Source organism: Gavialis gangeticus, unplaced genomic scaffold, assembly GCF_001723915.1.
Source record: "Gavialis gangeticus isolate Ggan-Ray unplaced genomic scaffold, GavGan_comp1, whole genome shotgun sequence".
In the NCBI taxonomy this organism is placed as follows: domain Eukaryota; kingdom Metazoa; phylum Chordata; order Crocodylia; family Gavialidae; genus Gavialis; species Gavialis gangeticus.
The window spans coordinates 54,425,647-54,447,781 of NW_017728994.1; the positions used below are offsets into that span (position 1 = coordinate 54,425,647).

The 22,135-nt window shown below is 43.7% G+C and overlaps 2 protein-coding genes across 2 annotated transcripts in view; one reads left to right on the plus strand and one right to left on the minus strand.

Moving 5' to 3' along the window:
* Positions 1 to 705: 705 nt before the first annotated feature.
* Positions 706 to 10,857, plus strand: TECTB (tectorin beta). The gene is made up of 10 exons (XM_019502799.1): positions 706 to 827; positions 2,742 to 2,932; positions 3,852 to 3,994; positions 4,096 to 4,168; positions 5,211 to 5,314; positions 5,405 to 5,488; positions 6,646 to 6,808; positions 8,029 to 8,098; positions 9,111 to 9,143; positions 9,686 to 10,857. The coding sequence occupies exons 1-10, from the start codon at positions 743 to 745 to the stop codon at positions 9,736 to 9,738; spliced, it is 999 nt and encodes a 332-aa protein (XP_019358344.1). The 5' UTR covers positions 706 to 742; the 3' UTR covers positions 9,739 to 10,857.
* Positions 10,858 to 10,922: 65 nt separating this feature from the next.
* Positions 10,923 to 22,135, minus strand: part of LOC109287192 (guanylate cyclase 2G-like) — a 35,468-nt gene continuing 24,255 nt past the window's right edge. Inside the window, exons 8-14 of the mRNA XM_019502158.1 lie at positions 20,416 to 20,556; positions 19,253 to 19,445; positions 17,678 to 17,852; positions 15,039 to 15,137; positions 14,245 to 14,336; positions 12,637 to 12,744; positions 10,923 to 12,171 (exon numbers count right to left, since the gene is read on the minus strand). Of these exons, the coding sequence (XP_019357703.1) occupies positions 12,124 to 12,171; positions 12,637 to 12,744; positions 14,245 to 14,336; positions 15,039 to 15,137; positions 17,678 to 17,852; positions 19,253 to 19,445; positions 20,416 to 20,556 (856 nt within the window). The 3' untranslated portion in view covers positions 10,923 to 12,123. The remainder of the gene's footprint in view (positions 12,172 to 12,636; positions 12,745 to 14,244; positions 14,337 to 15,038; positions 15,138 to 17,677; positions 17,853 to 19,252; positions 19,446 to 20,415; positions 20,557 to 22,135) is intronic.

Here is a 22,135-nt window from a genome sequence, read left to right on the forward strand (position 1 = left end):
TCTACTAAGTAATTTGTGTGAATTCCCTAAAAGCCCCTACCCTGAAAAACTACAAGTAACTTAGTGTGGATGCTGCCATTTTTCTGTGGTAGCATATACCTGCACACCTCTAGAATAGCTTGGAGGCCTGTGATTGAAGGATTTGATAATTAATTCATACTTTTATTTTGCAACGCCTAACATGAAAGGAAAAAACCGCATCCTTCACCAAAACTGCTTTGCTATGTTACTTTGTGACTTAAATACGAAAACAGTTTCTGTATTGTGCTGTTAAGTCTAGATATCCACTTTTACCTACATTTTGTGCATCTTCCTAGCTTTCTTCTCCCTTCTTTCTGATTCTCCTGCTTTATTTTTTCCAGGTCTGTACTGTACTGTGCTCCCCCTTTTCGTAATTTCAAATTTTAAAGCGAATATTTGTAGCCCTTTTGCTCTGTGATTTTTTGCAGGAGTAAAGCAACCTAGCAATGGTACAAAATGCACTAGTAGACTTGAGATGAAAATGTCAGCAGTGGGACAAAAGAGGCAGAAATTGTCAGTAAATGTGACCTCTTGTTGGAGCCGTGCCACATAATGAATAATAATGACATTATTATAGTCACGATGCACTTTCTTTGCCCCAGTGTTAAAGGTTGCTACAGTTGTATGATTGCATTGGATTTCCTTTTTTTTTTCCTTTTTCTTTTTGCATTTTGATAGGTGAACTGCTTTTATTACCGGTGTAGTGAGCTTCTTGTAAGAAATGGTGATTGTAGCCGTTTATTTCCTGGTCATCCTGGCTAGTCATCAAGCCTATGCACCACCACCTTGCAATCCAAATAAAGCAGGTAAAACCGCTTCAATTTAATTGTATTTCTATCTGCATTTATTAAGCAGCTGAGAGTTTTTGCTTATGTAAAAATGAAACATCGGCCTTCATAGACTGAAATGAAGAGGCTTTTGCATATAAAAAATTGACCACGATGTATTGGTCTGATTTTACACTTAGCTAGCACCGACGAGAGGAGAGCACAAACAAATGCCCAGTGCAGGAGAGTCTTACAAGTGTGGTAGTCACAGATGCACGTCTGTCTTTGCAGGATCAGGGTATTCAGGGTATAACAACTTCTGAACATAAAAACAACTACAAAGTAATATAATACACTAACTTCTGGATTCGGTGTGCATGGATCCTTCCCCTACCAGCAGTCTGTGAGTAGTCCCATTGACTACAGCCTGACGACCAGCATGAAATAGTTTGTTGAACTGTCCTATGGATAAATAACCAATTGTATCTCCGTCACAATACAATACGTTTCTGACCTCACACTGGGTCATAAAATAGATTGCCCTACATTATTCCTATGAGTTTTTGATTCATTTTAGCCACATCATAAAGGCTTGGCTCCTAAACCTTTACACACGTGTACTTTTAGCCACACAAACCATCTCCCTGAACACAGCAGAGCTACATTAAGAGCATAAATATAGGCAAAATCAGATTGTGGGGCTTGACGGTTTTTTATTAACGTGGCCACTCAAATGTTTCAATCATCCATTCCTTGAGAATCCACAAGGCTCGACGGAACGAATATCTGATCAAGTTGTGTGTGTGTCATAGCAACCTAGGAAAGACACCTTGCTTCTGAGTCTAACCTGCTGGTAAGTAACTGGTAATCTAAACTCAATTTTCATTCCACTGGTGATTAAAATGGCCTTTGCCTTTTACAATCAATATTGTAACTTCAAGTTAATGAAATCTGATTTTATTTCAATAAGATTCACTCTCCCGCCATGACCAGGTAAAATAGCCCTAAAGCTTTCTTGTGTGTAATATTTGTATAGCAATCTTTACTTCACATTTGGGTACGTGCTCTGTATTGACCATTAGTAAGGAAGTGGGGGGATCCGTTTCATATTTGCATGTTCCCTTTTGATTTAATAAAACATGATCACATTGGCACCCAAATATCAGTGTAACAGGAGTCAGCAGCAATGCAACTAAAGGTGGGGGTAAGGGCAGGGAAGGGCAAGTGGGGCACCAGTCCTGGGTGCTGTGTTGGGAGTTGTGCAAAAAGAACAGCTGCCATACTGCTGGGCCAGCTACTGCGATCCAGAGTGTCACTATAAAAACCTTTAGCAATAGCATGACCCAGATCTAAAGCCACAGTAGACAGATCTAAAGCCACTGATGCAACCGAGCTACCTTGCCCAGATTATATTCAGAACAATCAGTACTGCTTCAATCAGTTAAGAATCAGTCTTTATCCAAATGCAAACTAGCATGATGATTTTCACTGTTGTGATATTTCACTTTTTTGTCCTTCACAGCTTTATTGCTCTTCGATCAACATTTTTACCATCAAACCTGCACAAAAGGCGATACAGCCACATCGTGGCCATCAACTCTAGTGGAGACCAGAATTCCCTCCAAAGAGTTTAACTTACTATAATTTTCCAATAGATTTGATGTGGGTTTTCCAAAAAGGTTATAGGGGTTAGCCAGGTACATCCCTATGGATACACCTCTAACAGGATTTCAGTGTATCGCTCCTACAGGCACTTTGAAAATCCCAGCCCTGTACTGCAACCTGCTGCTACTGAGATTAGTAGCAAACCTTCCATAGTCCTGGATCAGATTCCAGCTTCAGCTAAAAAGATGCAAATTCTCAGCACAAACACTCCTGTAAGAAGTTCAGATTTTAGCACAGCCTCTCATGCTAGGAAATACAACTGAGTAAGCTGTGTTATTGTCCTTTCAGATGCAGTTCTGGTGTACTGCTACCCTAACACTATCATTACAAGAATCCCTGAATGTCCTTATGGATGGGAGGTTAATCAGCTGGCTCTTGGAGGTGTTTGCTACAATGGAATCCATGATTCAGGATACTACCAGTTCACAATCCCAGATTTATCACCCAAAAACAAGTCCTACTGTGGGACCCAATCAGAGGTACGTACATCAACCATAAATATTACTTCCATGGGAGAGTACATCTAATCCTATACAAGTCAGTGAAAGCATTCCTATTAGCTGTAGCGGGCTCTCGGGCTGTACCTGGAAAAGGGAGGGTATAAATTGGCATTAAAAAAAAAGCTTTAAAACTTTTCAGCTGCACAAATCATTTGTATTTATGTGGGAAATCAAACTGTTCATCCCTAGTAAAGCCAAGCTGGCAATTCCCTTTGTGGAATTAGATCTCCTATCTCTTCCTGTTTGTACATGTACCATTATGACAGTCTTTTCATTACCATGTGTACACAACACCAAGTGCAATGGTGCCTTGAGACACTGCTGTCACACAAATCTATGAAGAACTTGATTCAGGGATACAGGTTGTAGCTGTATTGGTCTACAAGCAAAAGAAATCAGAACTTGTGGCAGAGGTGATATCTTTTATTAGACCAACTAGACATTTGCAAACAAATTCTTTGTTTGCAAGCTATTGGGCGCACTCACCCTTCCTCAGGCATAGGAGAATGCAAAGAACTTTTTTCCAACTCCTCAGTTGGTCTAATAAAAGATGTCGCATCTACCCAAAAAACCTTGCCTGCCTATGTCCTTAGACCAGCATGGCCACAACCAAAAACCCAGCAAGATTGCAGGAGACATTTTACAATCTTTGCATTCTTCTATGCCTGAGGAAGGGCGAGTGTGCCCAAAAGCTTGCAAATGAATTTGCAAATATCTGGTTGGTTGCAAAAGATATCACCTCTGCCATGAGTTCTGATTCCTGAAGAATCATGACACAGTTTTTCTGAGCGCCGCTTCCATCACAGGGTTGCCTCTCCCTGTTTCAGAGAGCAAAGTCCCTGTTGGCCCCACACTTTCATTGCGGGGGGGGTTTCTCTGTGTGTTCTCTCTACTGCAGTTTAAAAGCCCCCTGTATCACTTCTATAATTCCATTGTGTCCAACGACACGACCGTGATTGTGAAGAGCCAGCCTGTGAATTACTCCTTCACATGCACTTACCGCGCAAACTACTTGGTGAACCAGGCTGCCTTCGATCAAAGGTAAATCTATCTACTGCCCCTGAAGTCTCGCATCTTGGCATGTACCAGCGTCCTTTTCCAATGATCTCTTTCATTCATACCTTCTTTTTTCCCTTGCCCAGGGTGGCAACAATCCATGTCAAGAATGGGAGCTCTGGCTCATTTGAAAGTCAGTTATCACTCAACTTCTACAGCGTAAGTGCTCCTTATCACCAGTGTTTAGGTAGCAAGCGTCTTCACGCTGCTGTGACTTCGCTGATCTCAGGAGATTTATTTGATCTTTAAACTGACACAAGTGGAAAGAAATCTGGCCTTAACACTTCTTTTTTTGTGTTGTACGCTGCTGAACACACCGTCATCATGTAACAGATAACATAGGACTTGGAGGGGGTCTTGTTTCTAAAAGATGAAGAGGTAAACAGGTCATGAACAGCATAGATGCATGCCGCTTGCTCTTCTATAGGAGGCAATTTCCCATAAGAATACAGGCTGCTTCACTTAGAGTTCATTGCTCTAACACATTAGCAACTTCTAGTGGTGTCATAAGAAAGAGGTATACTTGTTTGTAGCCCTAGTCAAAGGCAGGCATAAATCTGCAGCCGGCATTGCTAAGAAGAGTCCCTTTCATCCCTCCTGAAATTTTCCAATCGGTCTTCTCATATACTCAGATACAGCATAGCAGATGCTTAATGCTCCCCTGACATCTCTAGGGGACACTGGATTTTTCTTTCTAATGCTTGTCTCTATTGAGATTTTGTTTTAAGATTTCACCACCTGATAAACAGTACAGTTGAGGGTGCGACAGACACAGAATTTACCTGGATATCTGCACCAAAGCCTGGTCAGTTTGGCACAACTCCTTTTGCAACTAACTTTTTTGCAAAGTCTTTTTTTTTCCTTGACCCAAATATAATGTTGCTGGCAAAGCCCTTTCCTGGCAAAAAAAGAAGGTCACACTGAACCCTTAGCAAGGCACAGGCTCAGTTGCATCAGCGCCTGTTATGTTGTGTCATTAGGGGGAAAGTGGTTGCGAAGGCAAATGAGTATAATCTTGCCTCAACACAGTCCTAACTCGAGCTCTGTGTCTGAACACACATGAGCTACGTATTCCAGCCTGCTGCTTTAAAGCAGGGGTGTCAGACCCATCTGGCTCTGCATTAAAGGCAACCATTAGAGTTAGCCCATGCCTTTGCTTTGAAGCAACGCCATTAATACACCGTACTTTTCTCTCTCCAAGAATGCCAAGTTTTCAACTAAGAAAGAAGCTCCATTTGTTGTGGAAACCTCAGAAATTGGGTCAGATGTATTTGCTGGAGTGGAAGCTAAAGGGTTAAGTGGCAGGTATGAAAGGCAGTAAGGTATGGGTGGGGAAGCAGTCATGGATAAGACAGCTTGTGGCTGATGTCTGGGTGTTGCTCCATTTCTCCCCAGGTTTAAAGTAGTTCTGAACAACTGCTGGGCAACGCCTACGTCAGAGTATTTCTACCAAATCCAGTGGCCGCTGATTACAAAAGGGTAGGTAATCGGGGAGACTCAAGCCAAAGGATGTTTTCTTGGAACAGAAGATGTTAGCCATTACGTCATGTCCTTTTAGGTCATTTGAGTGACCGTGTTAGCCTCGATCACAGGGGTGGGCAATTATTTGGGCTGGAGAGCCACTTAGGGAGTTTTGGTGAGTTGTTGTGGGCTACATCAGCACCCCTCTGCCCCTGCTAGGCCAGGTCAGCACTGCCCCCATCCTACAGCAGCTCACCAAAACTCCCTAAGTCAAGGGGCACACCTCTCTTTCTCTCTGTCCCTCCCTCCTCCTGCTGATCCCCATGCTGCCCAGAGCTGCAGCACGCCCCGATCCCCATCCCAACCTGGAGCATGTCGGCTAAGTCCGCACTTCATGCCAGCATCCACCCAGCACACCAGAAGCAGCCCCAGGCGGGCATCGGCATCAGCTGTGGATGCAGCTGGCAGGTTCTGGGTGGGGACCGGGCATCTGCCTAGGTCCACAGCTTATGCCACCACATCAGCGTTGGGCAGAAGCAGTCTCACCCACCTGCCTGTCATGGCAGAAACAGCCCCATCCACCTAGCAGCACACAGGAGCCAGAGCTGCCAGCTGCCCACAGGCCAGATCCCACGACACTGTGGCTGTCCACTGGTGGGCCGGATACAAGCAGTTGGTGGGCTGGATCCAGCCCCTGGCCTGTATTTTGCCACCCCTGCTCTATCATAATGCACAAAAAGAGAGAGCACTTTGGAGAGTGGTCTCACAGGTTATGAAACAGCCTGGGCGTTGTGGTCCAGAAACAACTTGGACCCGTGTAGGTTTAGAGATAATTGTTTGTGATTAGTTTCTTGTTTTGGAAGAGTGTGTATAGTCACCACATGATTATATCAGTCAGATACCAAAAGCAAGTGTTGGTTCCTGCCATCGAGGGTTGCCTGATGTAGCTGTAAGAGGATCTCTATCTGCTTTCACTTGCATCCAAGCAGCTCGCTTGCGACTTTACATGATACAGAGACTGGGAGCAAAATGTGGCCCAATGACCATCAAAATGGGCTTCAGATAGCTAAAATGCCATGGCAATGGTGGTGAAGGTCACTAAGGAAAGCACAGTGCCAAAAGGCAAGCGTGATCAGCTATTCTTTTTTTATGCTGCTTCTCTCTATGCAACTCAGCTGTCCTACAGATGACTCCATTTTAGTACATGAAAATGGGAAAGCTGCCCGGGCCACCTTCCAGTTTAATGCTTTCCGGTTCCGAAATATCCCCAAACTATCCAAGGTTTGGCTGCACTGTGAAACACATATATGTGACAGTGAAAAGTTCTCCTGTCCTGTGGTAAGTTCATCTAAGTAGACTCAAGATAGAAATTCATATCCAAGACCTTAAGTATAAGGTGTTGAGGGGTTTATAGTTCTGGTCCATAAATCCAACTTTTTGCTACTAAGAGATGCTTCCCTATTGCAATCTTCTTATTAGAGTCCAAGATGATCTTATTAGAGCCAAAGTGATGAATTTGGAGGAGCAGCTGTCATGCGACAGAGGCATTAAATAGGACTTGGAAAATTATGTTTAATACATGTTTTAAGTACCTTTGTTGAAGTTTAGACATCTGACCCAAACCTGCCAAAACATCAAAACCCATAGTATTTCACCTCCGATGTTGAGTCCTGTGTTCAAGTCCATCCTGCACCCAAAAGGGCTCAATCCTACACCATCCACCTCACAAGGGAGAGCCCCTCCCCAATCGACCATGCCTTACTTAGAAAATTTTGATGCAAGACTCTCTCACCTGACACTTTCAGCAGGAGCTGAAAAACCCAAACATCTCGTGCCCCGGAGACTGCCCTAAGCACAATCATTTCTGGGTTTGCAGACAATATAATGCTTTTAAAATCAGCGTTACGGTGTGCAGCTTTTGTTAAATGAAAAACTTTAGCAAGAGCCTTTGCTTTGCATCGCACTGATTTCAGTTTCAGCAATGCCAGAAGCCATTCGTGCTAGATTTGGACCTTTATACAGAATGGATTCATAGATTTCATAGACATTAGGGCTGGAAGGGACCTTGGAAGATCATCGAGCCCAGCCCCCTGCCCGAAGGGCAGGAAGTCAGCTGGGGTCATAGGATCCAGAGCACTCCCTGGTGGTCATGAGTCATCCAGGCAATAACTTACAGCATACATAGGGACCAACTTTGCTTCCTCTTATAAGGTATTGTGGGAAGGGTTAGGTTAGGAAACCTGTGGTTTTGAGTGCTATCATTTCACCACCTTAAAGCCGCACATTAAATTGAAAATCAGTTTTAAATCTACAGTTGGGTCCAGGTGAACTCCCTCCCAAATTGCCAGCAGATATATAGCAAGCATCTCTTTGCAAAGTGAGCATTGTCCCGTCATTTCCCTCCCGCCGCTGAAGTGTGGAGAAAAGAACTGAAATCTGTCATGTTTCTTTTCTAAATGCAAAGCACAACGATTGCTAGAGATTCGTTTTCTAACAAAAGGAAAGCCACCGATGTTCAGCCTCTTATTCATAAACATCTTTTTCTTTATCCTTTTGAGACGTGCGAAAAACGAAAACAACGTATGGAACAAACGGGAGGAGTTTTGGTGGTGGAACTGGCAGTGCGCAGTAAGTGTAGACGGTTTCCATTTGGAAAAGTCCCCCTCTCCCTTGCAGGAAACGTGACACCGGAAAGATTATGCTTAGAAACAGTTTTAGTTTTGTGGATCCTGTCCGTTGATGGAGAAGGGGGGATATTAGCAGTACTCGAATAATCATTTGTGGACTTTTTTGGCCTTTTGGAACAATTTGTTTTTGCTGGAGAAGGACCAGTCCTGCAATCGTTACTCAGGTTAAGCTGTCAAAGGCTTTCAGACGATAATCCTGCAAAATACAGGCAACCTAAGTTTAGAGACTGGTTGCAGGGAAGTTCCACTGAGATGGAAGAGCAGATGTACTCTGCCAGGGGACGCAGGTGTCTTTACCATGAATCCTTCTGGCTAGTGGAGCTGCATAGCTGTGGATCCAGGGGACCCTGTCCCCAAGAATCCTCCTGCCCCAACACTAATGCAGTTTAGTTCCCTCAAACCTGTTCTCGTTTCCAGCAAGACTCCATGGATTCCTCTGCCTAGCACTACTAAAGGAGGGCCCCAGTGTTACTCAATAGGCAGATGCAGGTCTGCAGAATCCAACAAGTTTGCAGTCTGGTTTCTTTGAACAATATGGTCTGAATTTGCATTTTTGCTAAGAGCCCTTTGCACTACCATGCCACTGATCCCTACACCAGCTGCACAGGACCTCCCTGCTTCCAGAGCTAAACGAAGGGGCATTAGTACAAATGAGGATTCTCCTCTTACTGATGCTGGTGGAAGTCCAGTGATGTCAGTGAATGTATCTCTATTTGCACACTTCTTCTCACCTACGTGAAACCATGGAGAAGAGAAAGGATTCACCCCCCACCCCCTCCAACCCATCCAGCTGTAGGTTCACAAAAGAGATGTCACAAGAGAAAATATATTAAACCCAAATGGGTCAAATGCCTGCCTGGTGTTTTTCAGCCTGTTGTGTGTAGTCACATTGGTGTATTTTGCCTTATTTTGAACATGCCAGTTCAAACGATTTCTCTTCTTATTTTACACAGGTAAAGGTTTATCCAGTCTTAGCCACCTCTCAGGTAAGGGACAAAATAGACGCCAACAATAACCATCCCAAATTGTATCTGAAGTGACTCTGTCAGCATAAAAAAAGTCCTTGTAAACTCTGCTCCTAATAGCAAGTGGGATTACCACAAATGAAATGTTTCTAAATCACATTTGATTCCTCAGTATGTGTGTGCTCTACTTACTTTTGCAGGACTTCACTCCTCTTGGACAATGGAAGTAGGCTGTTGCACTTCACTGTTAATTGTCCATTACACTCTCTAGCGCATGCAAATAAGATTGATGCTGCTCTGTTAGGATTTCCAAAAATAAACAGGGAAGCAAAACTGTGATTTCATTGCATTAAAATGCACACCATGAAAGCATTTGTATATGCAGTAGGACTTGCAAAACCTCCTTCAGAGTTTATCTGTTAAAGCTGACACATTGACAGAGTCGCTTTAGGGAGCACAGATACCATGGTGACGGGCATAGGATAAAACCCTGAACAGAATTTAAAAGGCAGCTGGAAGTTTCAGCCAAGTACTTACTACTTCTCTTTGTGATTCACTTGCAGATATTCTCTTTCACCTAATCTTCATGATTGGGATGTGTGCTGTTCTACTATAAAACACTGCCCCGCAGCACTACCTAACGTCCCTGTTTGGAACTACACTTTACTACTAAAAAAGATGTTTATTTTACTCAGATAAAAAGAAACTGCATCATATTACAGGGAAAGTAAATGATGCGTGCCTTGATTTTTGTTTCTGTAATAGTGGGGAATTATGATGCTGATTTTTCTTTCCTCAACCTTTGCAGCTGTTTGATAAAAGTCAAAGGTGAGCACTTACATACGCTGTTGGATTCTCCCCTTTGAACTGTGGTGGCACAAGGCAACACATATACACAGGGATACATATACACCAACCTCACTCCCTCCTTCCCCCCCCAAAATGAAGTGAATTATGCTCCATTTTAGCCCTACTGTGTGCTACAGGCCTCCCCTTTTCATTTTAGATCCTGCAAGATTCTGAATGTTTCAGCCCAGCCCAACAAAACTCTTAAATCCATGCTTGACTTTAAGTTCAAGATTGGCCCAAATGAAGTCAGCAGGGATACCCATCTGATTAAGGGCTTCACTGGATCAGATCCAAGTGTTCAGCCCTGATAGGATCAAGCCCGTAGCTATCTTGTACACCCTACCCACCAAGAGCTAAACAAGATATGTCCTCCCCTATTGCCCTCGTGAAATCAGAAATATTGCATTAACTCGTCCATGGAACTGCATTAACTACTAAAAATGCTTCAATAAACCAGTAGCTGTATATAATCTACCATGGCTGCATACATATATATCTTGCTAATTACCAGCAGGGATCAAATGCAAGACCAGTTGCACCAAAAGAATCAATCCTTACCACTTGGACTAGACAAGAATTAAAAATGGGGCAGGGACTGACTATACGTGTGTCCGGTACAATGGGGCCTCATTTCAGTTCAACGGTGCTATGTAAATTGTTGTTAATGGTAGCGACAAAACGATCAACTTTAAACAAACAGTATCTGGAAGGTACTGATCAACCACTGCTAGAGGGAGACATGATCTTTCCCTGAGAGTCAGATGTGTTTCTGGAGTCGTTCTTCAGTGAAAAGTGATGGAAGGTCCTGTGCTTTGGACATTTAAAATCCATAGAAAGGTCCAGTAGGGGACAATCCTGCATTGTGGAAGGAGATGGAATGGATGATCTAATAGCTCTTTTTCTATCAATTTTTCTGAATCTGTGATAAAGGAGACTGAAAGGAACACGCTTGGTATGTTTATTTCTTTATTTGTCTCCATTAATGGAGGTGCCCGGTTTACATACATCTATGCATGCGATACAGCCAGAACATGATAGAAATAAAAACAAAAGAACCACTGCATCACAAGCCAGTTTCCAGCAGTCCTGATCCTTCAGAGGAAGGTGCCAATATTCCCACAGCGTGCCACCGAGATGAACACTGCATGACATTTTAATGTTAATTTACACTAGTCAGAGGCTACACTTCCACCCTGAAGCATGAGGCTCTATCTTCCTTCTAATGCTCTCTCCATTTGCTTAAATCTCTCTCTTCTTTTCTCATTCTTTTATAAGCATACAGTCACTCCCTGAATCTCGGTTATTACCCACATTAGTATTGTCCTTTACAAACTGGCATTTCATGTATTCACCTTTTTTCCATTTCATCTTTGAGATTATTGTGACTGATGCTGTAGCAATCAATTATTTTTTCCCTTCCTCTGTTTTTCCTTCCTCCTCCCTTCCAGGCTGCGTGTGTACAAGCCCTGTTGCATCTCGTTTTGAACTGACTCCTTTAGTGAAGGAGGTGCTGGGAATGATGTGCTTGCACAGGGCTTAAGACAGTGAATCATAGCCTTACTGAGACCTTTACATACTGACATAGTCGTGACATCATATTCTGTTTGTCATATTGTAAGAAAAGTAACTTACCTTACCATTCCAGTTCAATGCTTAATCTATCACATAAAACATAGGAACATGACACTCAACTAATGACAGGGAGAGAAATCACTGCAGTTACTCTATTAAAACATCCAAGTCACCGTCCTACTGAAACTCCCTGTCACATTTATTCATTGCTGAAGACCACAGATGATACTACATGCAGTGTACCCAAAGTTTTCAGATTCTTTCCTTCACTCAGGGTATATTAAGGTTTAAAGTATCAGATGAAAGGAGCTAACATGGTTAAATAACTTAAAGTGAAATCTCCTAGAACCGGGGTTAAGGTAATAAACAGAATATGCCATGTTGACTTGAGAGACGATGGTATCAGATCTAAACCCTTTTTTTTTGCTTTTATAGACTACTGTGGAGAGTCTTGGACAGATTATTCTAGGCTGGGTTTAGAGTAGATAGATGGATTTAAGTCATTCCAGATCATTTCATATTCTAATAAGGTACCCCTTAGAAGACATTTCTGTGGGATTTTTTGGCTTTGCAATATTCCTTACGGCAATGCAGATCCTGTTGCAGGTTTTGCAGACCCACAGAGAATCTGGAATGAGAGGAAGTTTCACACAGGTTTATTATTATGATTAATATTATTACCATTATACATTCAAAAAACCTATTTAAAAAAGGAAAACATCATGGCTTGAAACTCTTTAGTAAAGTATAATTTCATTCCCCATCTTAGCATGGTGGGTCACTTCCAACCTATAATTCAATATGAAAATGGACTACTATGCCTCTACTGAACACTCAGACTGGAGTTACACTCTCTTGATAACATTGTAGGCTGGATTTTATGCTGGTGTAGGAGGAAGCAACTGTACTGAAGTCAATGGAGTCACGCTGATTTATACCAGCTGAGGTTTGACCCAAAGGGTAATTAATCCCTCCAAAGTCTCCTATGCTGCAACAAGAGGCGATGCCCAATCTAGCAAGTTCAGCAAGACCCACAATATGAGATCCTTCTCCAGAGAGTAAACTTTTCCACCTGCATTTTAAGTAGTCTTACCTGCAAAGGCCCCTGCAAATTGCCCTCTTTGTTATCACTGAACTCTGGCAGAGGCATGTTAAACCCAGATTTCCCTTTTAACCAAAAGGTTTGTTGGTGCCCTTTGCCCTGGTAAGAAAGAAAACAGTGTAGAGTCATACAAAGAATTTAAGAGGGGGGAAAAATATCATCAACTGTAATTTTTTTTGGAGTAGTGACTATTCTCGGTTATGTTGATACAGTGCTTAGACATAATAGGGCTGCAGGCCAGGCAGCATAAATAACTATAATTAGTACTATTATTAACAAAGAATGCAAAAAGATTTTTTTTTAGAGGCACAGGATCCACTGACATCAGGTTCTGAGAGCTCTTAATGCTCACTGGAGTCACTGGAAGGAAAAAACACCAAATACACCACAGATTTAGCTTGTTTTGTTCTGGAAAGCTTAATTCTATTCTCCTCCATTTTTTGCAAATGCTACCCTGAGTGAGGCAGCTGTTACTGTGTGCACCATAATGGAGCCTGTCTGGATTATACCTGAGCATAGGGGTGCTCAGCCTCTGGCCTCTAAGACCATGCCATCCAGCCTAGGGGTCTTCCCATAAATCCAAAAGTTTGGTGGTGGGGGAGTAGTAGTAGCATTAATGGCAGCTCCCTTGCTGCCAAATTTCCACACCTTTGTGTGGCCCTACAGGGCAGATGATGTGGCCCTCCATGCTAGATCACACCAGCCTGCAGCGGGGCCAAAGTGGTGGGGCCAGATTGACACATACCTGGATAAGGCACATAGCCTGCTCCAGCACAAGTGGTTGAGCCAAAGTCACTGAATAACAAGCAGAGTTGGTGCCCTGTGGGGGCAGGGGGCAAGGGCACAGGCTCTGACCCTGGGAGCTGAGGGCTTTGGATCCAAGAGTGGGAGAGAGAGGGGCACAGGATCCAAGAGTGGAGGGTGGGGGGCATGCATGGGCCTGAGAAAAGGGGCAGCAGTCTCACCAATGCTGGGCACTCCACAGTCTCAGCTGAGCTGCTGGTGCACATGCTCTGCCAGCCCCAGCTATTGCTCTCAAAGTGGCACAGCCAGGGACTGTTCTGGAGTTTCCAGCATGGGTATGCTGCTGGGACAACACTGCTCCTAATTTGGCAACTAGGACCGGGGCCCCTCTCACTCACCCCTAGCTACACAACTGCCCAACATGTAGGGTCAGGCTGTCACGTGGCCAGATCTGGTGCATGGGTTTCAGTTGGCAAGTGGCTGGATCCAGTGCACAAGATTGAGCCATGTATGGATTCAGGCCAGTGCACAGGGCTGAGCCACGTGCTGATTGCACCTGGGGACCGACCCAGTGCACTGAGCCCATGAGCTGGGTCCAGTGTGCAGACTGGTCCCTTGCTACTCATCTGGGCCCCAGAAGCTTGAGCACCACTGCCCTAGTATTAAACATCCATATCAGATGTGTTCATGTGTATTTAAACCAGGGCATTGCTGTTCATCTTAGTTCATATTCAGGAAAACATTCATCTGCCCACACTAGATATCCTTATGGAGTAATTCAGATAATGTCTAGTGCATTAGATCTAAGCCCACCTTGCATGCTGCATTCATATACTACATTCTTGATATTTGTACCTTTACTTTTATGGTGCCTCTTTCTTGCAAGTTGTAACCTCCGATGGATTGCAGGGCATTAGCAGTGGTCATGGACACATGGATTCGAAAAGCTACAGCAAAACAGATCTGTTTAATTACTACATATAGGTGTATAGGCTGTCTGGAGTAAAACAGGAGAGGAACTGGTTACAGGTAAATCTCCAACCTGTTTCAAACCCCAGTATTTTTCTACTGGAGGGCTGTATTTTCCTTTTGTGCTGACTCTTCCTCTCTTCAGTAGGAATTATAAACAGGATGTGGGTTTTGACTTGACCCCATTTCAAATCAAATCACTTCAAGAGGAATCCTCTCCATAGGGAAAGCATATGGGTACCAAAATGAAACCTTTATTTTTCTCTTTGAATATTAGTGACTGTAACATCTGTGGCAATGTCAGCCTTCATTGTGTTGCTTCATGACAACAGCAGAGAAAAAAAATAAGCTAGCATATTGCAATATAAAGGAGATCTTTATTAGCCACGTAGGTCAATGACACTGAATAGCGTTGGTCTAAAGCCAATATGCATGCATATTTGCATAGTCATTCTTTATGGGGTTTCTTACTCTTTGTGAAATGTTACACATTACCTCCCTGGACCACCCTTTGTTGGACAACGATGATCAGAGAGGGGAAAAAACCCACCGGGTTCAATTTACCTGATTATGAAACAGTTAACAAATATCAATTAGCAGTGAGCTGAGCAAAACAATGCCCCGTTGAGGTTAAGTCTCCTGTGCATCCCAAATACAAAACCAACATAAGTGCTACCTACGCAAACTGGTACTTTCCATCCTTGAGGCCATATTAACAGTGTCTCCAAACAGGCAGTACCGTGGCATTGTGATTCCCACCACTCCTGCAACAACTGGGCCTAAAGGGCAAAGGAAAGAGCAAATCAGGAGGTTAATGAATTGGAGACCATTTTGGATTGTGCTGGAAGCCTTCTGTAGGAATGGAAGCAGGGTGGATAAAAATGAACCATTTAAAAAATGGATTTTCTTCATTTGAATCAGATGATTTGTATTTAATCATATTTTTTTGGTTAAGATGCTTTTTTAAAAAAAAACAACCTATATGAAGATAGTTTTAGAGTTTTGAATAATATGCATTAAGGTTATATCAAACAACAAGAACATACTTTTTGTAGAAAACAAGGATTAAATCACAATTCAGGTCAATTGGATTTAATCCAAATCCATCCCGAATGGAAGGATCATTTTACTGCAGAAAGTGCCCAAGTCCCAGAGCCAGACCAGAGCTCAGGTGCAAAGGCGTGGAAATCTCAATGATAAGCCAGTTTTGAACTGACTCTCTCTGTTGACTCAGGCAGTTCATAACTTTCTCCAGCTCTGAAAATGGGAAATAACCCCTAACAGCCAGCAGGACTATAAGAAATGACTTTTAACAAGCCAAGTATTGTAGCTTAGCTGCATTACTAGGAGAGCTTCTGAAAATTTGATGCATGTCAGATTATTCCAACAATTATCTCCACCCCTCTCCCACCACCTCTTGGCTTGTAATGTTTACTGTTGTCACTGAACCATCCCCCAAAAAGGATGATAGGTATTGCTACACTGGACCAGACTAACAGTTCACTCGGGAGAATACCCCGAGTCCAACAGTGATCAGAACTAGTAGCTTCACAGAAAGTTACAGAAAGACCACAGAGGACTCTGTGTGAGGCTGGCTGTGGGTAGCGGACACATAGCACGGGGAAGGAGAAATCCCCTCTCATTGCAACTGGGCTTCTGGCATAGTCATGGGATAAGCTTGGTGAAACTCTCCGCTTTGTTGCCTCCCATCCAGACTTGACCATGCTCCTATTCTCAGCTATACTTCTTGTGTGTGAATTGAGCTATACTTGTCTTGCCCTCCCATGCAATGTCTCATTGTCATACTATAACCAATGCATGGGTTGTTACACAAGCTAATTAAATCACACCCAGCAGCAAATCAGGCTGCTTTCATGTGCACGTGCATCTTTGCAGGACCTTCCATCCAGCAGATCATTTATCCCACTATAAAAACACCACCAGAGTCTTCCCATCCCGAAATGTGCACAATATCCCAAAACACCCAGATTCTTCTGGCATGTAATGCTGGCCTCATTTATTAAAATCAGATCATTAATTTATCATTAGGCCCGTCTGACTCCAAGAGTAACTTTTTTGCTGGTGGCCTAAATGTATAAGTCAGTCTTCACTATTTCTTCACTATGTGTCAAGCCTTACTTTGAGTCCTGTCACTGGAATGAATTCCTGAAAAGTACTGCAGGTATTCCAATGCACTTTGCTTCTCCCCAAAGTCATCACTTAGCACAGAAACAAAGCTATGCCAATATTTACCACAAGGAAATGGGAAGCACTGAATGGGAACACAGGCATCATTTAATTGGGTACTAAAATAGAGGCCCAAAATTACTGTTACCATTGCACAACCTCTATATAACGCCATCAATTTACAAGTATCGCTAAAGGTATCTGGAAGCATTTCTAGCTTTGCATTCTACAGCTAAAGCACCTTTCAAACCTACAATCTTAGAGTACTTTAAAAAGAGTAATAAATCTTCCCAACAGCCTTGTGAGGTCAGCATATTATTGCCTCCTTTATATTAGGAAGTTAGGCTCAGAAGTTGGCTCCTTCATGACAGAGGTGGAAACAGAATGCATAATCACCAACTTCCTGTCCCATGCTGCGACCACCTGAATCTGCTTAAATGAAGTAGGTAGACAAGGTCCTTTGGGTAAATCTGGTATCTTTTATTAGATCAACTCCCTAAGTATCTCTCCACTATTAACCAGCTACATTTATTCCCTCCCCACCCCCACTCTCCCAACCTGTCTCTCACCCACTGACTCCTCAATTTACTTCTTTACTGACTGCTTTACTTGCGTGCAGACCAGCCTCTGGCTTCTTTACTATTCATTGCATCCAGGAAGAGCGCACACACCAACTGCAAATGCTTCTTTGGCCTGACGAAGGGTATTTGTACCCAAAAGCTTGCAAAGAAGATTTTGAGTTGGTCTAATGAAAGATACCAGATTTACCCAAAGAACCTTGTCTGCCTATCTCTTCAGACCAACACGGCTACAACCTGTACCCTTGAATGAAGTAACAATTTAACTCCATAGATGAAAGAAAGAACAAAATTTTGGAGTTCAGTTTAATAATGGATAAACATGTGATGTGAGTCAAGGGAAACTTTGTTGAAATAAGACTGAGATAATCAGGTTCCCTTCTCACCCCCCTCAAAATTTGATCTGACTGTAACTTGATACCTTGCCCATCCTAAGGATAATTGATCCACTGAGCCAACCGCGAAACGTGGGTGAGTAGCTCAATTTCTACTGAACAGGAAAACTAGGAAAGCAAATCCAGATTTCAAAACCAAACTAGTCTTACATTATTTACCAGTGTTAAGGCCAATACGGAGCTTCAGCTTCTCTCCAGGCATGTGCCCTATCTTGAAAGGGATCATTGCACTGAGGAAGTGCAAAGACAATGTAGCAATTTCTTCAACATGCTTGATCCCATTGCGGACCGGGAGGCCGCTGGCAACCATATAGGCATCTCCAATGGTTTCAACCTGGAACAATGAGAAATCAATAAGGAGGTTAAGCATCCATAGCAAATATTCCCCAAGATTAGGCTGCTGACAGATGTTTGGTTAAAGGCACGATGGGATATGATTGGTAATCCCAACAATCGCGCCTCCTGCCATGCCACGTGCATAGGAGGAAATGCGACTGTGGGATAGAGGATCAAATCCCAACTGCAACAAGCAGGATCCATGGGGGTTGTTGGGTACATGGGAGGTTGAGGAGGGGGGCTAGTGGGGTCTGCAAGGGGTGGCTGTGGTCTGGGAGGGTTTGGTGGGATCAGGGGGGCAAGCAGGGCCCACAGGGAGACCTGGAGGGATTGAGGTAGGGGTTGAAAGGATCAGAGAGGTTCTCTGATCCTGCCAAATCCCCTCAGACCCCTACCCCACAATGCCACCAAAGTGCCCCCAATCCTGAAAACTGCTCCTGGGGCAGTTTTACTGGCATTCACCAGTCCCAGGTGCCTCACTGAAGTGAGTTGGGGTGGGGGGAAGAGCAGGTGGATTGCAGGGGTGGCAGCTCCATGGGGGTTTTTAGCAGGATGGGGGAAGCTCCCGCCCCCCCAACCCAAGAGCTATTTTTAGCCCCCTGATTCTCCCCACCCCCAGGTTAACAACCCCCCTCTAGTGAACCAATCCCACCATCCCACCTGTTCCTCCCTCCACCCCAATCTACCTCCTCAGCTTTTGGCACCAGCAAATGCTGGTAACATCACCATTGGGAAAGGCTTACAGGATGACAGGTTTAGTGGGCTTGGGTGGGTGGAGGTGGGTTGTCCATCTAAGGGTGGAGCAAGGGGCCAGAAGGCTAAAAATAACCCAGTGCCAGGGGCAAGTAGAAAAAGTGCTGCCCTGGGGCTGGGGCCAATGGCTGGGCTTTTCCAGCCCCAGGGCTGCGCAGGGAACGCATACAGAAGTTCAGTTAGATCGCTCTCAGTGGACCCGATCTAATTAGACTACCTCTGAGGTCAGGTTAAATTAGATCAGGTCAGCCATTTTAAGACTGATCTAACTTTCCTGAACTTCTATACAGTTCGCACTTAGATTGACCTTATTAGGGATCTAAGTGTATGGTCCACACCTGGGCAAACTAAGTTAGATCAGCTGGCCATTTTTAACATGATCTAACCTCCCTCAATGTCCGCACCTAGCCTGAGCGTGTGCACTTCTATTCATGGTGTCCTGCAATGATCCAGTCATTGGCATACTTCCACTCATTTTAATGGACTTTGACTAAAGAGCAGTTTCTCCCAAGTAATTACAAACAGGAGGCCTGAGTCTACCTTCATAAGCTTCCACTGACTTAAATGGAGGCTCAGCAAACCCAGTGCTGCTGGATCTGGCCCAGCCCTTTCTCTGTCTAACAAACAGGAAGCGAGGTGCCTCACCTTGTATACGTCGTATGTCTTAGTAATGTTATCAAACATGCTGTACAGGTCATTCAGAAGACTGACCACTTGCAGGGGGGAGCTAAGAGAGCACAAGTTCGTGAACCCAACAATGTCTGAGAAGCAGATGGTCACAGAATCAAAACTCTCCGGCTCCACTGATTTCCCAGCAATGAGCTGCTCTCCAATGAAACTAGAAAAAGAAAGACAAATTATCGTTTCCTTCGTGTCTTTTCTCTCTTACTACCTCACCATAAAAATATTTGGAAGTATGCTGAAGAGACTGTTTAAAGCATTTCCAAGGTTTCCTTAAAACACATGCAGCTGGGATTTTACTCCAGCTTCCACGCTCCAGAAGAGCGTTCTCAAAGCAAAGTAACAAAAACTTGTTGAGGAGTAAAGAGAGCCAGTTTACTGAGGCCATTGGCTGAACAATACAGCCTCATTAATTCTCCCTGTTCCTCCTGCCTTTCTCTTCTACCTACCCATTATTTCTGGTTTCTGACCACATGTTCTTTGGGGCGAGCACCACCTTTTTTTTGTGTATATATGGTTCTACTTCTCCTTGCCCAATAGAGTCCCAGTCTATAACTGGGGCTACAAGGCACTATCACATATAGTGGTTAATAATTAACAAATTAAAAGCAGTTGAAGAGTGCAGGGTGAAAAGTTATTTAAGATAAAGGGCAATGTTGGCTCAAGAAAACTGGGTAAGAATTGACAGTGATAAATTTAGGCTGGAGGTTATCAACCATGAGAATAGTGAGGTTGTGGAACAGCCTTCCAAAAGGGGCACTGGGGACATCAAAAAAATACTTCAAATATGAATTCCAATAAAGGTATTAAAGGGCTCATATGGCATGGTGTCCATAATAGCAAAGGATTGGACTCAATGATCCAGGAGGTCCCTTCCCAACCTTTTCTTATCCTACAATTCTAGTTTCATTTGTACCAGAGCCTAAGCCACTCAACAGTATAAGACCTTTGCTGTGAGTGTGAACCACAGTTAAGCATATAATGATTGCCACTTTCAGCTATATAAAACAGTGTATAGTCAGCATATGTTACATGAGCACTTTGAGGTTGCCTCTATGGGCATGGTTCGATCTCTCACCAAATTCTATTGTTGACAATTTAGGAATACACTGAAGAAGTTTAATTACCTAGGTAACAGTGATGACAATAGTTTGTCTGTCTTTCTCTTCTCTGCCGTCAACTGGTTTGTCCTTTCTTCCACGACTTCCTCCAAGTGATTGGCATACTTTTCCAGTTTATTCACCATGTTATCCAAGATACTGACATGGCTTATGGAAGTGTTCAAGCAAATTATTTTTACTTACAGCATTCTCCTAAGTGACACAGACTACTGACACGTACTGTATTTCACTTCCATTTCCTTCAGAGGACTGTAAATTCCCTCACTCTGCTAGATTTAACTGGGGGAAAGGAGTGCTGATTACTTCGCTCTTCTCTGCTGTGACCCGTTTCATCTGTTCTCTGGTTTGATCACAGTAGTACTTGCATAAGTGAAAGCCTTAGAGAATGTATGTACGATATTGGAAATGTTGAATGAACTGAAGCAATGACCTAGAATAATTTAGGAAAATGCATTGCTGCTGGAAAATACTGCCAAAACGCTAAAATTGAAATTCCATCACTTTATGAGAACCTAACCTCCCTTACAATTTGTCATTCTGGATAATTACATGATAGCTACTTAAAACTTCACTATAGTTTTCTCTGAGTTTTTTAGTGTACTTATCAGTGGCAAACACCTACAAGTGCCGTAAGTGAGAAAGATTAAAGAAAATAATTCTCTAGCTTTTTAATTTTTAGGGTTTTGGTTTTTTACACATAATTAGTTTAATCATTTCTCCTGTGCAAGTCCTTCCTGCAGCAGTAAAAGAAAGAAAAATGCTTAATATACAGAAAATAAAAATAGAAATTTGGCAGGGAGGGGTCCAAGGCAGATGCCAAGCCTGAAACAACTATAAGTTCTCTTCTTTCTAAGAAGAGATTAGATTTCAGGTTTACTTTTTATTCATTGCCTTGCCTCCCCTCATGGTTTGAACTGGATATTAATCCTCTCAACTGCCTATCCTAAAGTGTGCTATTCATAGTTTCATAGTTTGTAGGGTCAGACGGGACCTGAGCAGATCATCTAGTCTGCCCCCCTGCCATGGCAGGAAAGAGTACTGGGGTCAAACGACGCCAGCAAGGTATTCGTCTAGTCTCCTCTTAAAGACCCCCAGGGTAGGAGCCAGCACCACTTCACTTGGAAGTTGGTTCCAGACCCTAGCCGCCCTGACCGTGAAGTCGCGCCTCCTGATGTCTAGTCTGAATCTCCCCTCTACCAGCTTGTGACCATTATTCCTGGTCACTCCTGGCAGTGCTCGGGGGAACAGGGACTCCCCCAGTGCCTGCTGGTCCCCCCTGACTAGTTTATAACAGGCCACTAGATCCCCCCTCAGCCTTCTCTTGTGGAGGCTGAACAGGTTCAGGTCCTGTAGCCTCTCCTCATAGGGCCTGCCCTGCTGCCCCTGATCATGCGAGTGGCCTCCTCTGGACCCTCTCCATGTTGTTCACACCCCTCCTGAAGTGCAGCACCCAGAACTGGACGCAGTAGTCCAACTGCAGCCTGACCAGTCCCGCATAGAGGGGGAGGATCACCTCCTTGAACCTGCTTGAGATGCATCTGTGGATGCAGGACAAGGTGCAGTTGGGCTTCCTGACTGCATCCCCACACTGCTGACCCATGTTCATCTTGGAGTCAATGACGACTCCAAGATCCTTTTCTGCCTCTGCACTGACGAGAAGGGAGTTCCCCAGCCTGTAGGTATGGTGCTGGCTCTTCCTCCCCAGGTGCAGCACCTTGCACTTGTC

Coding starts and splice junctions, on each gene's coding strand:
- TECTB (XM_019502799.1), top strand. CDS start 743: ATGGTGATTGTAGCCGTTTATTTCCTGGTCATCCTGGCTAGTCATCAA. Junction 828..2,741: donor TTGCAATCCAAATAAAGCAG/GTAAAACCGCTT, acceptor TTGTCCTTTCAG/ATGCAGTTCTGGTGTACTGC. Junction 5,489..6,645: donor TGGCCGCTGATTACAAAAGG/GTAGGTAATCGG, acceptor TATGCAACTCAG/CTGTCCTACAGATGACTCCA.